The sequence below is a fragment of the Electrophorus electricus genome, chromosome 8, assembly GCF_041902795.1.
Source record: "Electrophorus electricus isolate QZ-2024a chromosome 8, ASM4190279v1, whole genome shotgun sequence".
In the NCBI taxonomy this organism is placed as follows: Eukaryota; Metazoa; Chordata; class Actinopteri; order Gymnotiformes; family Gymnotidae; genus Electrophorus; species Electrophorus electricus.
Window position 1 is genome coordinate 23,227,501 of NC_137504.1, and position 20,466 is coordinate 23,247,966.

The following is a 20,466-nucleotide window of genomic DNA, read 5'->3' on the forward strand; positions in this document are numbered from 1 at the left end:
TTCTAAACATAAACTATGTTTAGGCCAAACCCACACTGGCCCTACATCACCCCAACCTAAAAACACATATCACCATCTTTCTCTCTGTCATTCTCTCTCTCTCTCTCTGTCTCTTTCTATTTCTCTCTCTTTTCCTTTTTCTCTCTTGCCACAGCATGACCCAAAGGCCCATAGTCTTCTTCACATATTCCCTGTCACCCTCGTCCTGTCTTTTCAATAATGGTTTTCATTTTTTCAATAATGGTTTTCATTTTTCCACCTTTCACGGCAAAACACTTGTCATCCATCTTAATGAAATAAACCATTTCGGCACTGCGCTCCCCTGCTCCCTCGCTCCCTCGCTCCCTCGCTCATTCTCTCCCGGCTTCTTTTCTTCTCTCCTCTGGTTTGGTTCAGGACTCCAGCAGTCAGACGCGTGAGCGCCCCTCACAGCTCCCAAGAACCCAACCCGTGGACTTCGTGGCTGAACGTCACAAGTTAGGGTCTCAGGGAAGGAGAGAGGCACGATCTGTTCCAGAGGAGAGAGGAAGAAGGAAGGAGGGCGAGCGAGAGAGAGAGACTGGCATGCCACTGCAACGCATCCCTCCATGCTTTCTTCTTCATCCGCTCCTGTCGTCTCTCTCTCGCTCTCTCTCTCGCTCCCTCTCTCTCTCTCTCTCTCTCTCTCTCTCATGCTCTCTCTTTCTTTCTCTCTCTCTCACACACTCTCTCTTTCTTGTCCAGCATCTTTTCATTTTTGGTGACTGCAGCGAATCTGCGAGCTCCTGGTTGAGTGTGACACTTAACTCTGCCTCTCTTTCGCACACGCCATGCATCGCACAAAGACACAAAGTCTCACACTCGGAACACACACATGCATGCACACACACATGCGCACAGCACCAACCAGCACATGCGTGGAGGAACGGTGCCACACACAGACACCGCGTGCTGGCCACACACACACACGTGCATCGACATAATAATGAACAAGTCACACATACATGTCTGCCTCTCTCTTCAGGTTGGAATTACAAGTGAACACTGTTCTTTCCACCTTTATCTAGAAGCAAACTAAAGCACAATTTGGCAGACATGGTAGTAGCACCAAGACTATCTGAGACAGCGCAGTCAGCAAAGAGAAAGACAACCGCTCCCTGTCTCTTTCTCTCCCTCTCGCCCTTGCTTTCTCTCTCTCTCTCTCTCTCTCTCTCTCTCTCTCTCTCTCTCTCTCTCTCTCTCACACACACACACACACACAAACACACACACACACACACACACACACACACACACGTAATTCCACAGCCTTATAGGTGAACTACTGCATCACATAGCAAGCCCTATCCAAAACCACGACAATAAGATGCTACCATCATAATATTGTATCATATGAACACTAACCAGTTATGCCAGCTCTCACCATGCACAGACACACACACACACACATACACACACGCTGAGCAAAAAAAAAAAAGATTGGACTTACTGTGCCGCCAGCGGCAACTGACCGGGTGTCGCGTGTGCCGCAGTAACCTGCATGTCTGAGAGAGAGAGAGAGTGAACGAGAGAGTGAGAGACAGAGACTGAGAGTGAGAACGAGGGAGGGAGGGAGGCAGAGAGGGAGGGAGGGAGGCAGAGAGGGAGGGAGGCAGGGAGGGAGGGAGGGAGGGAGAGAGATTCTTTTTCTTCAGGCTATTGTGTCGTCGAGATGAGAGAGAAGGAAGACAGGAATGACAGAGAGAGAAGAGCGAAAAGGAGAGAGAGAAGGAGAGCACACAGTCAGACAGCTGATGTCTGACCACCGTCTGGAGCTGAGAGCTGCAGAGAGAGAGAGAGAGAGAGAGAGAGAGAGAGAATGAGTATGAGGTAGAACAAGTCAGTAGAAAGAGGGAGAGAGAGAATGAGAGAGAGAGAGAAAGAGAGGGAGAGAGAGAGCGGGAATGAAAAAGGAGGGAATTTCAAACAGATTCCAGCAGCCTCTTGGAAGGAAAAAAAAAATCAACCCAAAGAAAATGAAAGAACCAAAGAAGGGTCAAAGTTCATAGCAGAGGGAACAATATGGATGAAATACCTGCAGGTGTTTAAATGAAACCTGACAGACAGAGAGAGCAGTGGCACCAGCGATAAACAGCAGACTCTTACTCAGAGAACAAAATGATAATATACATTTATTAGCCAAAACAGAGTACACACACACACACACACACAGTCTCTCACCCCACTTGTGCTGCAAATTCAGTCCGGGGATGAAGAACACGCTAGCTGTCAGCCGAAGTGTTCCACAGCAAATAGGGAAAGAACATGCCAGCACCTGGTCCTGCTGTCCTCTTCATCACTATTCTCATCGTCTTCTTCCTCTCCATCCCTGCACCATCATTTTACCACTGTCTCTCTTAATGCATGTGAGACTCTCTCTCTCATCTGATCTCTTCCTCTCTCTTGCTGTCCGTCCCTCTCTCAGTGGACAAAGCCCAGTGAAGATCTCGGTGTATAACACTGCACAGAACGAGAGAAGGGAAGAATAGATGGAGGAGTAAAAATCATCACTCCATTTCCTCCCACAGCTGATACCAGTTAAGCGCAGGAGGCCCACTCCCCCTGGAGAGAAAGGGCAAGAGGGAGAGGTAGAGAGGGGGAAACTGAGAGAGAGAAAGAGAGAGAGAGAGAGAACCCAAAAGAGGACGTCTTCGTCTTACAGCACCCTTGCCGGGGATCCTTTCTCTCTTTCAAGTTCCCCCCCCCCAAAAAAAGTTCCAAGTTCGGAATTTCCCCTGTTGTTCAACATTATTCCACTCATTATTTTCTCTCTCTCTCTCTCGCTCTCTCTCTCTCTCTCTCTCTCTCTCTCTCTCTTGCTCTCTCTTTTACCTTCTCTCTCTCACACTCTCTCTCACTCTCTCTCTCTCTAGCGGAGGTTTGAACAGAGTGGGAAGGAGGGACCCAAAGACAGATCAGTGAGAGGGAGGGCACGAATGAGGGAGCGACTGAGAGAAGGAGAAAGAGAGAGGGAGTGAGAGAGGGAGACAGACAGAGAAAGAGAGGGAGTGAGAGAGAGGGAGAGATACAGAAAGAGAGGGAGTGTGTGAGAGAGGAAGACAGAGTGAGAGAGGGAGAGAGAGTGAGAGGGAAAGAGGGAGAGAGAAAGAGCGAACGTGGAGAGTGAGTGGGAGGGAGGAAGCAGATAAAAGGAGAGATTGAGAGAGAGTGAACCGGGCCATATGATGTGCTTGGCTTACATTTAATCTCGCCTGGCTTCCGTTGCCGCCGTGATGGAGGGAAGAGAAAGAGAAAAGGGAGAAAGGGAGCCGAGCAACGGCAGGAGAAGGGAAGACGGCAGAGGAGAGGAGGGACGAAAAGGGGAACTGAGGGAGATTACAGAGAAAGAGGCCTCTCGATGGCCAACTCATAGTGGGCCCTAATCAGTGACAGGGTGAATGTCTCAGCATGCATTCATTCTGCTCTTGCTCTCTCTCTCTCTCTCTCTCTCTCTCTCTCTCTCTCTCTCTCTCTCTCTCTCTCTCTCTCTCTCGCTCTCTCTTTCTTACTTTCACTAGCTCTCAATGTCTTCTAATCTAATCCTCCAATCTAGCTATGGAATTAAAGATGTTTTCAAATAAATGACACATACATACATTCTTTGCTTCTTCTATGCAGCCGCAGTACTGGCCAACCCAGTCCTGGACATATAGCCCTAGCACACAGAGCTCTATAGTTTACCCAATCATATGGGAGAAAAATCCTGGAGAAAGGCAATTCAGTGCTTTCCCTGTTTAAACACGCCTAATTCATGAAGGGCGTGAGGATGTAGCTGACTGCAGACTAAACTCTGCAGTGCTGCGCTCCTCCAGGACTAGGAGAGCACTCCCACTACCCGACTGCTAGACAGGCATGCTGATTACAAACGTGCAGGCACCACAACTAGTCAACAGGGGGCCCCCTAGAGCACCTTACTAACTACTGCAGGTGAGATAGCGCACAGACAGACAACACACGCGCGCGCACGCTCAGGCACACTTCAAAAACAGGCATACAATAAGAAAAAAATGAATGAATAATAAAAGATGAAATCTAAAAACAACAACAACGGCATGAACACGGGGTTTTGCCATTTATTCTACTGCTTAGCATTCTTAGTCACGAGGGCAGCACTGCCCGCTAATCAAACCTCACAACAGGTCGACATGAGAAGGCAGTAGCTTCGGTGCTACATGCGCGGTGTGCGAAAGATGACCACAGCCACGGCGCTCGCTGCCCAGCTAACAACCTCCCACTGAGAAGGGCAAAAGGAGCACAGAAGGAGGTCATGGAACACAGGCCAGTGCACATAGAACTCGTCTGGCATTTTCAGCTTCATGCGCACACTGCAGGATTGCAGCAACAATTTATTTTTTGTTTTGTTTCACCGATCACATGTACAATAATATGGAGAATCTGCTTTTGTGCACTGTAGGCAGCTGTTTGATGAATACACTGTCATTTTAAGGCTTATGCTGCCACAGTCAATATTTCAGCAATCAACATATAATGTAAATGTAAATATACATTTCCCAAAAACCCTGTCGCTCTGAATAACGGGCTAATCCATGGCTTTGGGCAGCCTGCGCAATCATTAGCATACTAACTGGGTCTCTAGGTTTCTACTGTTTTATTTCCCTTAAAATTGTTTTTCCTTGCTACACCGCTGGTAGAGCAGACATGGTGTTGCCATTTTGTTAAAAAAGAGAGCTGAACTTTGTACACATTTGGCTATGAAACGCACACCTTGTGGCATTCTGGGTATTTCCCTCTTTTAAGGCCATAGAAGGTGTTTAGGATTTTAAATGTTGATTTTTGTGTGCCGTGTAATCTTCCTCTGAGATGCATGACGAAGATATTCCCGAAAGCATGAATCAGTGAGATTTCTGAAGCTCGTTTCTGATTGGTGTGCACAAAAATGCTGTAAGCCAAAATACGTGGGTTTTAAAATTCCGTCTGTTGTGAAATAAATCAGTGTGCACTAAACCTGAGTGTGCAACACATTCCGCCTTCTTACACCACCTTTGCTCTCTGCAAAGCTGCCAGGCCAGTAAAAGTGCACCATGACATGCTTACACATGTATAGATGAATAAAAGTTGGACGTCTTTAAAAAGGTCTGTAGGCACAAGCAAACACACCAGCAGCAGTGCACACATGGAGAGTACGTACACATGCGCCACACTTCACCATAGGGAACAAAGTGCCAATGACTAACACTACACACACAAACACACACAGCCTACTACCACCATCTCACCATTTTGGGTGGGTGTGTTCTGGGTGGGTGCGTGACAGGTGTGCTGATCAGCACCGCATTATATCGAAGAACAAACGAGGGCCGAGTACTTGCCTGTTCTGTTTGACGCAGCAGACTGCGGGTTTGAGGAGTGGCAGAGGAACACACTGCAGTCCTGATCTCACGTCAGTGCCTGCCCCTGTCTGGATGAAATCATTCCATCAAGGATATGCCATCAATTCAGACAAGTAAACTTCCAATAATAGCCACTGTACCATATATATTTGTAAAAATTACATTATATAGTGACACTTACTGCACTTATATATGCAGAGGGTGAGACGAATACTCGCCTGTTTATAGGCCAAATTCAGCAATGCAAAAATATCCACCTGCTATCGCTAACAGCATTGTCAGTTTTGGCTGTGCAATGTATGTTAACAAATGTCATATTTATCCAGGTAAATCATTAAACAGGAAAAGCTAGTCTGCAAATGAATCCCTACAGTTCTACTCATGTTCTGCAGAAATCATTAGAAAACCAGGAATTCCCATGAAAAGTCCATATATGCTTGAAACTGTTAGCATGTGGCGGATTTTGGAATACTATTGGAGTGTGAGACGAAGCAATAAAATAAAAATGCAAGCACCCACGACTATTTTCCTTTAAAGGAAACAATATATTTCCACCAATTCCATGATATAAAAGTCTGTTTATTGTTATATAAAATTTCAGACTTTTACATTAAGCCAAAAACCTACAATGATTCTAATACATAATGTATGTTGGCTTGGCTGTGTTGATAAAAACAATTCACTTGTCAGAATCAAAGCATTAAAGCAGTTTGAATAAAGCAGCTTAAATGCATTCAGCATACACAAACATATTGTTCTGACATGCAGGCTTGTTTGGATCTTCACGCTGTCATTGCCAGGACAGTGCATGCTCTGTAACCCACCCAGCAGAGAGCAGGGCGTCTACTCAGGGAAAGCTAGGAGGCTGTACAGTTATCTTCTACGGTGTGACTCTAAACTATACAACCTACTACCTCATCCCGAGACAACGTCGTCACACTCCAGCCAGACGAGGGAAGAGCAGTATGGGCGAGGCAGTGACGGTTTACACTTCTTGGTGGGAACCAAAAGTGCATGCACCAAAACCCATGAACACCCTAACAAGGAGGGACTGCAGTAAAACCCCATCTTTCCTTCTCACACGTTAGCACATCTAAGTTACATTTTCCCTTATGCCGTGTAGCATATATAAACGAACTATCACAGTAGTAAAAAGGTGAATATGTCCCAGACAGCCAATAGGATGGGTGATGCAGGGAACTCTGCAGAATGTGTCAGGTGCTGTGCGCTGGGGATGGCCGTCACAGTGACCTCGCAGACACATACCTGTAGACGCGAGCTTGTGCACAGTGTCACCACAAGTTCGGATCTACGGGTTTGTGGCAGCTGGCAGAATGGCTGTGGACGCAGCGGAACCGTTCCCTTCTACAGAGTCCTTACTGGACATTCCGTGTGTCACAGAGAATAACCTCTATGCATAGTGACCCACGCCAGCAAAACGTATCACCTTACGTCATGCAGATTGTATAACAAAAAATTTTTTGAAATACAAATAGAAATTACATAAGCTTAATGTGATAAAGTTACAGAAGATAGTATTAGAAGGCAGAGTTATACAGCTTCAATACAAATAACTCTTAGTGACACACCAATCAGGTAACTGAAAAAACAGAACCACCCCCCCAAAAAAAAGAAAATAAAATTTGAAAAGATTTTCAAAGATAGAAGAAAAACAGCACTCCATATTAAATTGGACATAGAGTGCTTGGGTGTGTTCTGAATCACTGAAAAGCCATGTGAATTATAGCTTTATGTGATGAATTAAAACAAATCGAAAAAGCAACACAGCTCTCTTTGGACATTGCCATAAGTTCTTGGCATTCCGAATTCCTGTCTGCTAGGCGGTATCGGGCACAACGCTGCTGCTAGCCTCAGTGCACTGCAGTGTGGCTGACTCTCAACAACCACACAACACCAGAAAAGGCATCCAACCTTTTTAGAAAATACACATTGGAAATGTGACAAATGTGTATTCACACAGACTGAACAATGTTTTGCACAAAAATATATAATTTTAAGCACAACAGATAATAGTTCAGTGTCCCTATACATTAGCATGCTCAGCTGTCTGGTGCTATTTGTCTGCTCTTAACTTTGATATTGATATGAAATATTTTTATTTCGGGGCCTGCAGTGTAAATATGGAGGTCCTACTTTTTTGTTTGCCAGTAATCTCTCACTAATTTAGCACCATAAACTACACCAAAGACCTGCCTTGTTGTTGCAAAGACATGTGAGTACAATGAGCTGTAATTAGCCATAACATAATTCATGGTGTGATGCCACTCCTTAGAGCATTCAGATGAAACGATAAACATTATGGTGAGTTTTGTGATGTAAGCAGCAGGTTTGTGAGTAACCTAATATTTGTCCTGGTCTCAAGGGGAAACCCAAATGTGTATTATCTGCAATGTCAGACATCCTGGAAGGAAAATGCAGGGTTGGTTGTATAGTATTAGTCAGTATACATTCATAAGTAGTTTTAGCCCTGCAAAGCGCAGGAATCTCTTAAAGAGCGATCATGTCATATTTTAATGCTAGTTTGTTATAGTCAGTTTAATGGGTTCTGAAAGGGAGTCCCTTATATATGTAACTCAGGACAAACAGTGATGTATCTAGGGTTTAGATAAAACACTATGGTGTTGGATACAAAGTCTTAGGGCAAAGATTTTATTTTGTTTCTTAAGATTTTATTGCAGTCTCATCAGCGATTGCGACTTTTGGACAAACGGGCGACAACGCTGGAGCAAATCATAAATAAGAACAGACTAAAAAAAAAAACAAAATAAGGTTTATGTTGGAGTAGCTTGAAACAAAAAGGAACAATGAAGAATGGAGAGTGTGGTAACAGAGAATAAAAGAAAGCAGCATACCAGTGAAGGAAGGCGTCGAGAAGCCGTGCGCAGGGCTCTGACCAGTGCGTGGTCCGAACAGGAGCGGTCAGTCATCTCCTGGCAGTAACATGGAGACAGGCTTGGAACGCAGACTAGGCCGATTCCGTCGCAAGAAAAAAAAAAACCCAGAAAGAAATCTGGAACAGGAAAAGGGACACAGCACGTCAGGACAAAGTGAAAAGTGCTTACTCACAAAATGAAATCATTTAATACACAGACAAGTCCGAACATGAATGGAGAGCGTATATAGAAACCTACAACCACAAGCAGCAGCCTAAAGTCCCGGCGCTAGAAGAGCAACAGAATATGGCTAAGTCATTGTCAAAAAAAAAAAGCCTGAAGAAAAAAAACCCACAACACCCCTGTCCTGCGTGGTGGCTCTCATCCACATTTACCGGCAAAAGCGAAAAGCCATGAAATGGGTTATAAAAAAAAGGTTCCGTGGAAGAGGAAGAGAGAAGGCGGAAAGGTTGAACGCAGTGAGATGTGGTCGAGGAGGAGTTTCAGCACTGCCCAGGCTACGGGGAAAGTGGAATTTGTGACCAAGCAAAGGAAAGGGTGGTGTTTTCTTTTTTTTTTTTTTTTGGCGCTTCGCTGTGCTCAAGTTTTTTGGATCACAGCAGGGTCCTTGGCTGCGGTTCTGACTCCCCTCAACGATGCCAAAATGTGCACAGTTCCCTTTGTCTTTAACACCCATGAATACGACTTAATGGGGGGATAACAAAAAAAAAAGAGAAATATGAAATATAAAATGCTTCAAACAGAGAAGAAAACATGAAGGACGAACTGGGGGAAAAACGGAGTGAAAGTTTGGGACGAAGGGTAAGAGGGAGAGAGTGAGCAGAGGGGGAGACACTGAGAGGGAAGGGCAGAGAATGCTACTACACAAAATAACAGAAGCTTAACGGAAGATTCTGACAGGATAAGAAGAAAAAAAACGAAGCTTAATGGTGAAAAAAAAAGTGAACACTGAAAAGGGCTGCTTTCACACCGGATTTCTTTTTCTGCAAATATGCCATGTCTCCCTCTCCGGCGAGCTGCACCGTCTCTCTCCTCTACTGTTCCCTCCTTCCTCCTTGCCAGTGTCCAATCCAAGGCACGCAGGGAGAGAGCAAGTCGGAGGGAGAGGGAGAGAGAGAGAGAAAGAGAGAGAGAGAGAGAGAGAGAGAGAGAGAGAGAGAGAGAGAGAGAGAGAGAGAGCTTCGTCAAAATGGCTGAGGCCGAAGATGAGTTTAAAGGAAGACACAGGGAAGAAGAGAGGGAGAGTGGTTCACTGTCCTGTTCCAGAAAAGCACCAGGCAGCATCTCGCATCTCTCTTTCCCGCTCGTGCTTTCTCTCGTCCTCCTCTCTCCCTCGTTCTCTTTGTGCTACAGACTCCCTAAGATCGACACAGCAAAACCGTTTTTGTGTTCTCACAATGGCCACGTAGAAAGCCTTCTGCAGAGGGGGCATACCGCCTGCCATGCTAAACGCCTGCAATTAACCATGTTTTGTCTCTGTCCCTGCGTCTCTGTGTCCATCTGTCTGCTCAGCTGTCTGTCTGTCTGTCATGGTTTCAATATCTATTTGCTTGTTTACATGGCTGTCTAATCCAGGCACTGGCACAGGCTTCCCTCTGTCTGTCGATGTGTGTATGTGTGTGTGTGTGTATATGTATGTGAGTGAGTGTGTGTGTGTGCGCGTGTGTGTCTGGCTGGCAGGCCGCCGATCTCCAGACACCAAAACATATTTGAGTGCCATTACCTTTGCATTAGTCTCTCTCACCTGACTGTCCCTTATCTGTGTAACTCTAGGATCATTTATCATCTCCTTTCTTTATGGGCTGACTGTTACTGAAGTTGATTTACATCTGATTACCATTGTTTAGTATTATTAGGTAAATATTTTAGAATAAAGACAATATTATCTGTAGGGCCACATTCATTTTAAATTAATTTAATCTCAATATAGGTTGCTCCCAGACATAACATGGCTGAAGGACTCTTTGCTATGTTATATATACTGCAGCTATGAAATGGGGCACCACCATATATGTTCCACATCTTTTTTGACACTAATCTAAAGGTACCAAAATGAATCAAACTATGTGGCAAGTCAATATGGTTTAGGGAGTGTTTTGTAATATACAGAGCATTGGACTGTATGATATACCCCTCAAGCCATGCTGACACTAGTCTAATATATCCAAGATGAAGTTGTCAGCTATGTATGTACACATCCACTTGCTGTAGCCAAGAAAGCAGCTACCTAAGAGTATATTTCTGAGGATTCTTGCGGCATGCAAAATTCATGATTCACCAATTTCAAATGTACCAATTCAAATTTAAAATATGTTAAATCCATTAAACAAGAGTAATGAACATGACTCTCTCAAAGCCCAACTAGGGATTAAGAGGCACAGGGATAGTTTTTTGGGCTCCTCTACACCTCCACTTGCTCCACTTGAATCAGAACGAGAAATTTTGGCTGCCAAGTCCCTCACCTGCCCCACAGATACCCGCCCTCTCTACCCGCCTGCATAAGTGCCAAGGCAGCTCCCCCCCACCCCCCCTACCCAGCAGGATGAACAAAGAGTGTGCCAGAACTAGGGGCAAAGACCCAGACACCCTGGCCTCCAGCACGCACGAAACAAAGGCTGAGTCAATATACACATGCAATGGAATTATCCATGGATGACTCCTAAGGACATGAAATAAAAAGCTGAGGTTTTTAATGGTCAACTGAACTGAATTTCACACATTTCCTGAGTTTTATACTTTAGATCAGGCATGTCCAACTATAGCCCAGGCGTCCAACATTTTGGTGATTTCCTGCTCCAATACACCTGTTGAACCTGGTAATTAACTGAGGAATTGAATCAGGTGTTTAAAAGTAGGGAAATCATTGTGCTGGACGGGAGGTCTCCAGGAGCTGAGTCAGGCACCACCACTTCAGACTGCAGCAATTTCATGACACATAAAAGCTGAAAAGAACTACCCTCAATCCAAGTGGCACTAAGAGGTGTCAACCAAGAACATCTTTTCTTAACTATGAAACAGTAAAACAGGCTTCTTATTGTAACACCTCAGAGACACTGGTGAAGACTTAAGCAGAAAGTTAGACTAAGAAGACAAGTCAACTAAAAAATTAAAAGACTAACAAGGCAGGCATACATAATGCAAAGAAATGGTGAGGTGCAAACAGAAATGGTGAGAAGCAACAAACACACAAAGACCTTCAATATAAAACACTAATGACATAAATCAGGTACAGGAGCTAATAACCAGGAGAGGCCCAGTGCTAGAGATACACTGTTGTGGCAGACCTGTGACAGAAGAAGTCCTCATCCAATCACATACACATACAGCACATTGCTTCTGAAATGGATAAACAACCAGGGGTGCTCCCAGGGATTGCAGAACAAGGCAACCATGCAGTTGATGTTGGAAATTCTCCTTCAAAAGAGTCCTGAACATCTCCAACAGTGACCTAGACCACTGATGATCTTCAATGGTCAGATGAACTTCTGGTTGAGCTTCTGGTAGGACTGATGGAAGAGGATATCCTAAATGGATAGCCATACCCTCTTAAGGCTGGAACTCAGGAACTTCCCAGTAGTGGAGGTTTGCTTAACAGGTGTGTGGGAGAGGATGCCCATGCTTACTTACCAACCTTAAAACATCCAAGACAGCGAAACAGGCAGTTGGTAACTGAGGAATCACTGGATTGGCATGAGTGTAGAGGATGAGTGAAAAAGATACTCTAGGCATACTCTGCCTAGAAGAGAAACCTACACCAACAACCCTGCCATTCAATGCAGCAACAATAAGAATAACTACTGAGTTCCTGGTTCAGCCTCTCCTTGAACTTGAGCCATTGACCTTGAGTTGATGGCCTTACATAAGACTGACATTAATGCCCAGAGCACACACTGAGCAAAATGTCATGTGATTTTGCATGTCCACATTGACCGTAGGCAACCATTGGTATGTACAACTTCTCGGTGGGTCGGTCACTTAGTATCTAGCTGCTAAAACCATGATGCAATGAATGGTGAGCAGAGGCAGGATGCAAACACTGAGTAGAGCGACTTTTATTGAGGCCAAATCCAGAAACATAGTTCATAGAACGGTCCAGGGTCAGAAACAAAACCGGAATACATGAGAACTGTAATAAACCAAACAAAAATAGACAAAGAAGAAACAGGCAAGAAACTTAGTAGGCTAATGGAGAGCACAACAGTACTGAAAACACAGGGACATAGAACAATGACCATTAATAAGACAGGGAAAATACAAGGTTTAAATATACAGGATAATTACAAGACAACAAAAGATACCTGAAACAAATAAGGGATGGAGATAAAACACAAGACAAGGGATGGAAAACCAGTACCAAATCTGAAACAAGGGGCGGATCCAGGAACAACAAAACTAGGTAGCCCACGGAAGCTGTGGCTGTGGGAACCAGGATGCCAGAGAAGGGGCAACTATGTCACATGATCTTTTTATTGATATCTCACAGATCTGGATCAAGCAAGCAGGTGTGCAGAATAACATAAACTGCTTTTAGATCTGTGGGTCTGACATCATGAACGCTGGACAAGGCATCAGTTTTTATGTTCTTTCTACCAGTTCAGTTGCAAATCATAATCCGATATATTTCCGATTGCAATGGTCTGTGTAGACATTGAAAGGTTCCTTGCCGCTGTGACAGCACATCCTCAACTAGCACCTCAACCATGACAGGCTTGGTCAGGTTAAGCCATAACAGGAGTTCTGGAGAACCAGGACAGTCTGTGTGGAGCACATTTGAGAGTGCACTCAGAGGTGCAGTCAGCATTTTTGATGAACTGTCTGTAGAAGCTGGCAAAATCCAAGAAGTACTGTAAGTCTTTTACATTATGGGGACAGAGACATTCCTGCACCGTATTCATTTTGTGCTTAATTATGCATATACCACCTCAAAATAAGAAGGGAATCAAGGGAGATAACAGATGTGAGATGGAAATGATAACTTCTCAGCCTTGACATATAGTCCATGATCCAACAATCTTGTCAAAACATGTGACACATGTGCTCCTTCTGGCTTGTTGAGTAGATGAGAATATAATTAACGTAAATGATAACGCAATTGATAAAGTACTTAAATGCCATGGTCCACTGGAAAGGCCATAGGGCATAACCAGATTCATGTATTAGTCTGACATTGTGGAGAAAGCTGTCTTCCATTTGTTCTGGATGAGGCTGCATAGAGTCCACAAATAGCTCTAATGTGTTAAGGTAGAGGATAGGGAAACTTGACAGAAAGTTCACTAAGGCCAGTGAGGTAGTCTGTGCAAGGTCACAGTTCTCCATCCTCCTCCACAAAGAAAATTCCAGCCAAAGCAAGTGAGGTAGATGAGTGGATAACCTCCTGCCTCTGGGCTTCCTTAAAGCATCCCTCCATACCTTTATCTCCTTTACAAACACAGGACATACTCAGAACTAAGCAGGTGTAACACAGGGGGGAATGGTTCAGTACAAGGAATGGTGTGGGGATAGCACTGTGGTGGCACTTTTGCTGAACAGCTCCTTTAAATTTGGGTACACCAGAGAAATTAGCTCCATCCCTTGTATAGTTGCGCTCACTTTGGAAGTAGAGTCATGACAAAGCTACATTCTTCTTGTGGGTCAAGGAAAGATAGGGGTCATGCTTTTGAAGCCACGGTAGTCCTAATTTGACAGATTGCTTATAATTATAATTCTAAAAACAGAAAAAAGGCTCCTGATGGATTAATCCAACCCATTGGACGGGTTATTTTCTGGACCCTCACTGAGTCGAATGGACCTCCATCTTCAATGAAAATGAGAAGTAGTGGTGGTTTATTGGTAGCCATTTTCCGATGAGTAATGTGTCCACACACTGTTCGAGTTCATGCTTCTGAGAACCTTGCTGCTATTCTGAGAACTGGCCCACATTCGCAACAGTTTTGATTGGAAACAAGGATGCTTCATCACTGTCGGGCATGGCAGCACACAATTGAATTACACAGTAGTATCAAAATGGCAGCACACATAAATTACCTTTGAGCTTTGGTGCTGTTGTTACAGATTTTTGTTTTTATCCAAATAGCAAGCTCGGATCAGCTATCGGTGACAGGAGACAGATAATAATAGTAACAGATAATTAAATAATAACATACTGATCAACTTGAATATAACAAATATAACAACATTAACATTAATAACATAAAATACATTATACATAATACATTATACATAATACATAATAAACACTATATGTAGGCTATGTTTAATGTAATCCACCTATTGTCATTATCGTCCAATGTGGACGGAGATGTAGTGTCAGCTTCCATCTGGTTTGCTGGTCTGTTAGCAAGACCTCAAGCACAACAAAATGCACTGGCAAATTACACCATCCAACTCCGCTGTGTGATAACTCTTTACCCCACCTAGCTCCGCTGTGTGATGACTCTTTCCTCTACAAGTTCACGCTGAAGAACTACTATTCTTTGGCTCCAACTGGGTTCCGGAACCTATTTATTTTGGTGTAAACACCCCAAACAGTTTAAAATTAAACCAGAACAGTTCACAAACCAGAACGGTTCAGGTTCCTCATTAAAAAAGTGATAAGAGTTTCACGGGTGTTTGGTGTCTATTAAGCCTAAAACAGAAACATCATATTGTTTCAGAACAAACAAACAGGCACCAAAATTGAGCTTAATATGGTTTTCTAGTTAACAACACTCACTGGAGTCTTTCTTAGTTTAAGGGGAAACTCTGCGTGAAGCATGCAGGTGGCCCAAGCCCACACAGTGCAGACAAAGTCCAGATTGTAATCTTCAGCATTCTTCTTAAGATGCAAGTCTTATGTGTCCCTATTCCATGGATTCCAGGGGATCCAGCTGGGCATGAGTTCACGAAGATTCCAGAGATGCATGAATTTCTTTCATGAAAGGAAAAGAGTTGGTGGAGGGATAAAGAAACATAGCAGGAGGTGAGTTTGGTTAGTGCTTTATCATGTTGGAACCACTTCTCCTGTAGCTGTGGATTCAGATGGCTCATGGAGAGCAGTCAACGGGTGAGCAAGGACATCCACAAGGAAGGCGAGCTGTTCCTATGGTTTAATGCTGCAAGCACAGATTACATTCACATTTACAGCATTTGCCAGATGCTGTTATTCAGAGATACTTACATATTTATCATTATAACAGTACACACATTCCTTGGGAATGGTGTACTTGGGACCTTGGTGTTACTAGCACCTTGCTGTATCTGGCCTGCCAGGCGAGTAATTGCTGCTATTGTTGAATTTCCAAGATGATTACTCCCAGAACCGACACAGTTCTACATAATGCTGAGTCCTTGGTAAGGGCGAAACCTTTTGTAGACTCTTTCAAACGCTGGTGAGCATTAAAGCAGAAAGTTTAATAATAATATCAAAGACAACAACAAAGAATATAAACAAGTAACAGGAGTGCATAAGGAAAAAAGGTGCAATATGAGAAGACTTCAGAACAAACACACAAAGCCCTTAAACACAGAAGACTAATGATGTAAAAACAATGCACGAGTGGTAATAATACAGAGAGGCGGAGCACAGTAAATGCTGTTGGCAGACCTGCCACACCCATGTTGAAGCTGACACTTGAAGCACTCTCAGGTTGGGTGCAATAAGAAAGCACTTAAACTGTTTACTATTATGACAGAACCAGAACCAGTGCATGTGCAAACGGACTAAACATTGAAAAAGCAAAAAATAGCATCATAATTATTGCATAAATTGTATACTATTGCTCTAACTTTTATATTCTTATTATTCTGCTACACTTTTGTTTAATAAGCACCTATCTTGAAGTCAAGATTGCTTGATTGTGGGGCACAATGTTACAACACAATAAATATTGGAACAATACAATAACAACCACACACACACACACCCACACACTCTCTCTCTCTCTCTCTCTCTCTCTCTCTCTCTCATACATACATGCATGCACACACACACACACACACACACACACATACACTCTCTCTGTCCCTCTCTCTCACACACATACATACATACACACACACACACACACACACACACACACTCTCTCTGTCCCTCTCTCTCACACACACACACACACACACACACACACACACACACACACACACACACACACACACACACATATATATATATATATATATATATATATATATATATATATATATATATATATGTGTGTGTGCAACCACAATTATGCAATTGCATATTTGTTAATAATTTCAAAAAGCCAAACCTTAAGTGCAATAACCAAAAAGGTTTTTTAAACATATTTTACTTTGCCATGACTCTGTTTTTCTCTGGCTTTCCTATCATATTTGTAATGACAAATATACACACACACACCTTTGAAATAAAAAACAAAAAAGACAGTTGTGCGTCTTAAAAAATAGTTATTAACAAATTATCATATTAATTCCACCCAAATTAAATTTAATGTTTATTCCTAATTAACCATATGAAATTACCCAGTGATAGTTAAAGCTAACAAATCTGGCAGAGTGTTAAAGTTAACAAATCTGGCAGAGTGGTGCTAGCCATGCTGTCCATGTACAGGCAGGTAACTAAACAAATATTAGCTTTGGTCCCTCACTGAAAAGATACCCATTTTTTAAAAATCTATGTATTGATGGAAAAGAAATGACACAAACAACATTTTACACTTGATAACAAATTAAGAGTAAGTATAGTAAAATGCAAAAATGCATAATAAATAATTATTTTTAAAGTTATAAAAACGTTCATGTTTTTGACTTTCACTTTCAGTTGAGAAATTCTCCGGTACTTTCTGCTCCACCACGTTGGTTCCTGCCCCCGTCAGCATCATCACGTTCATTAGGATGTGAAAGGGAAAGGGCGTTAGCCAGGCCTCCCGAGCAGCCTCAAAGCGCTCCTTCTCCCTCCAGCTGCCCCTAATCACTCACTAATGCACAATCAACTCAAATGGCAGCAGAACAATGGGGTCTTGTGCTCCGAGGCCGAAGCTCTCTTTATGGTGGCTTATCGATCGCAATCAAGTTCATTTTCAAAGGCAGAGATTTGGCAGAGATCCTTCGGGACCGCAGCTTCTAATGCCAGGGAGGAGAGATAGGAAGAGCACATGCAGAGACAATACCAGGCACCCATACAAAGCAAACAGAAATAGATGGAGATAGAGCAGATGAGACCAACGGCAGGGAAACAGGAAAAGGACAAACGCAAACCTACCAGAAAAATGCAGTGGCTGCAGATATATTAGCCTCTGAATTCGAATCTGTCTGAGATATCTTAGCCTCTATATTCAAATCTGTCTGAGATGTCTTAGCTTCGGAATTCAAATCTGTCTGAGATACCTAAGCCCCTCAATTCAAATTTGTCTGGGTTTTGCCAACCAGCTGCCTGTTCAGTAAACAAATGACAAGCAACATCTGTCGAAGAGCTAAGAACCAGTCTTACAACTGCCTTGACTCTGTCATCTCTCTCTCTTTCACTCTCTTTTTGCTTTCTCTCTCTCTCTCATGCAAGTCCAGCTGTTGGGCAGTTTCATAGATTTTCAGGGTAAATATAGAGAAAAGTTACAGATTCCATTTTTTTTAATGATCAGCCTTTACACTACATCTTGAAAATGTTTTAAATATCTTTTTAATTTACATATTTAGGTCACTTTTTCTGAACTAAATGTTTCTTTTAAGCATATTCAGATATGGAAATGTATTTTCATGTAAAGAAAAAGAAATTAACAACAAAAAAAATGCAAAACAAACTTTTGCCACCTTAAGCCAAAGTCCTAAAGCAAGAACATGAGCAGAGGCACATGAAAATCTATATAAATCAAATGGTCATAGAAAAAAATACTAATTAATGTACATACATTTGTAGTCTATACATTCATAAAAACAGTTTATATATATATATAATGTGTGTGTGTGTGTGTGTGTGTGTGTGTGTGTGTTTCTTTATTCATTTTTTTTATTTATACATTATGATCTAAAATATCCGTTTTTAAATTGTAAAGCTAGCCTCTAGCTAATGACAGTTAAATGATAACTAACCTTTAAATGACAAACTAATAGCTAGCTATCAAATAAAAACCGTTTGGTGGATTTTGTGAAAATTCTCATAAAATTATATATATATATATATATATATATATATATATATATATATATATATATATATATATATATATATATATATATATATATATGAGAGAGAGAGAGAGAGTTATAAAATTATATCCATAGTTATATGGGACAGAAATAGAAATAGGTTCATATTTTATATATTATGCTTAAAGAAAGAAACCTATTTTTGTCTCATATAACAATGCGCATGGATGCTAATCACTAATAATAGCACTAGTACAATGTCTGCCACCACTACTACTAGTAGGAACTCTCCTTTTGCAGTCTCGTTGTCTTTCTTTTCTTTCTTTCTTCCTGCGGACTCTCACGAAGCTTGTCCTGCCCTCACACCCTGCATGTTCTGCCACGAGGCTCTGAGCGCGGCTGAGGCCACGAGAGGACATCACCAGAGGTCAAGCGGGGCCAGCTGCAGGTCAGCTGCCGCACTGCACTGCCACAGCACCCTACACAGGCCCACCGTTCGGCCCAGCCTGGAGAAGGCAATCGTGCCTCGGAGCCATCCACCTCAGTGACATCAATCTGTGCATATTACACTAGGACGAAAAATTGACAGTTCAAACATCAGACGACCATGCTTCTGTGGTCCTGCGAAGAAGAGTACCTCAGCTAACGTTTGACTGAGGGTGAAACCACCGTGCACATGTAGATACACGGTATCTCTTCATGCCCGAATGGCTCGACTTTCCTCTCGCTCCCCCTTATCCTCTTTCCTTTATCAGGTCTGGATTAGCCCAACTCTCTTATCAAAACAGAGGTATTCAAAACACACTGAAGCTACAGACCACTCAAAGGAAAACAGGTTAAAGAATGTCATTTTTGTTTTCCTCATATGAACAATAGGCTTGACGTGAAGAATAACTGTTAAGAGGCCGGCAATGCTCTCCCTCTTATAAACGCCACTGAAGAATGCCGAGCATGACTTAATACAGAGCGTGCGCTGCACTGGAGGTTTGCTACAAGCCCTTGCGCATTGTAAAATGCTCCTTACCTGGAGTTTAGATCTCACGTAGGCCTATCGGCACGGCAGCAGTAAGTCATTAACACCTCTTGACATGACTGCTTGGTCCAAAAAAAAAAAAGAAGCTCACATGGATGAAAACCAATGCACATGCTGTCAAGAGGGCCCTTTCCAACAAGGAATTTAGTTGCACAGTTCATTTAAAATTTCAAATAAGCCTTCTGCACAGCATGTATTTTTTCAAGCGTTTCCTAACATTTTAGCATATTTGTGTCATTTTATGTATCATTTTACTGTACTTAAGTCTGGGTGATGTGGATTTAAATTTGATATTGCGATAATTCTGGTCAGATATGAGATATTTCTTATATGATAATTTCTCCTGAAAATGTAATGATTTGATCTCAGCACCATAAAGTGCCATTTTATACACTTTTATACAAGTCCATAATGGGGTAGAATAATTTTGTTAAACGTTAGAGAAAATACATTCCCCCAAATTTCAACCCTCACCTCACCTCACAACATCACAATGACTTTCTACATTGCTATTTTTAAATATTGAATGTATTGGGAAAAACTGACAATTTGATTTGCCAATTCTAAGAATATATAACATAAATTATGTAACTAAATATTATTGTATAATTTTTAGAAAGCCGCAGTCTCCAAAAATGCTTGGAATACATAAATAACAGTGTTTCTGAAAATGAAATAAACGAAGTAGGAGTGGTGTGCAGACGCAGGCAGGCGGCCAAAAACACAGAAAAGAGAGAGAAAGTGAGTGAGAGAGAGAAACAGGGCTGACAAGGAGGGGCAAGTGCTGGGGGGGGGGGGGGGGGGGTGTAATTACGATATTAATCACGCTTTAATTTCAATTCATTTCCAGTAACCGTCACACATGCACGCTAATCAGTGGAGAAAGACTGCCAAGCTAACAGTATTAACACATCTTAGCCCCTTGGAGAGAGAGGGAGAGAGAAATTAAAGAGAGAGAGAGAAAGACAGACTAATAAAGAAATGCAAGGGGCCGCAGTGAAATCAAACTGACTGATGCCTTTCACCCGGCCCGGAAAACGCCAGGGCA

At 42.6% G+C, this 20,466-nt stretch overlaps 1 protein-coding gene across 3 annotated transcripts in view; it reads right to left on the minus strand.

Annotated features, from left to right (window-relative positions):
• LOC145658973 (uncharacterized) overlaps positions 1–20,466 on the minus strand; it is a 54,751-nt gene that overhangs the window by 8,222 nt on the left and 26,063 nt on the right. Inside the window, exons 2-5 of one of the 3 annotated variants that reach the window (XM_081719192.1) lie at positions 9,255–9,338; positions 8,243–8,400; positions 5,349–5,437; positions 1,469–1,523 (exon numbers count right to left, since the gene is read on the minus strand). In XM_081719192.1, the coding sequence (XP_081575318.1) occupies positions 1,469–1,523; positions 5,349–5,437; positions 8,243–8,400; positions 9,255–9,282 (330 nt within the window). In that variant the 5' untranslated portion in view covers positions 9,283–9,338. Of the gene's footprint in view, positions 1–1,468; positions 1,524–5,348; positions 5,438–8,242; positions 8,401–8,521; positions 8,775–9,254; positions 9,339–20,466 lie in introns of those variants that run through there. The other 2 variants (XM_081719194.1, XM_081719193.1) reach the window with 2 other exon arrangements.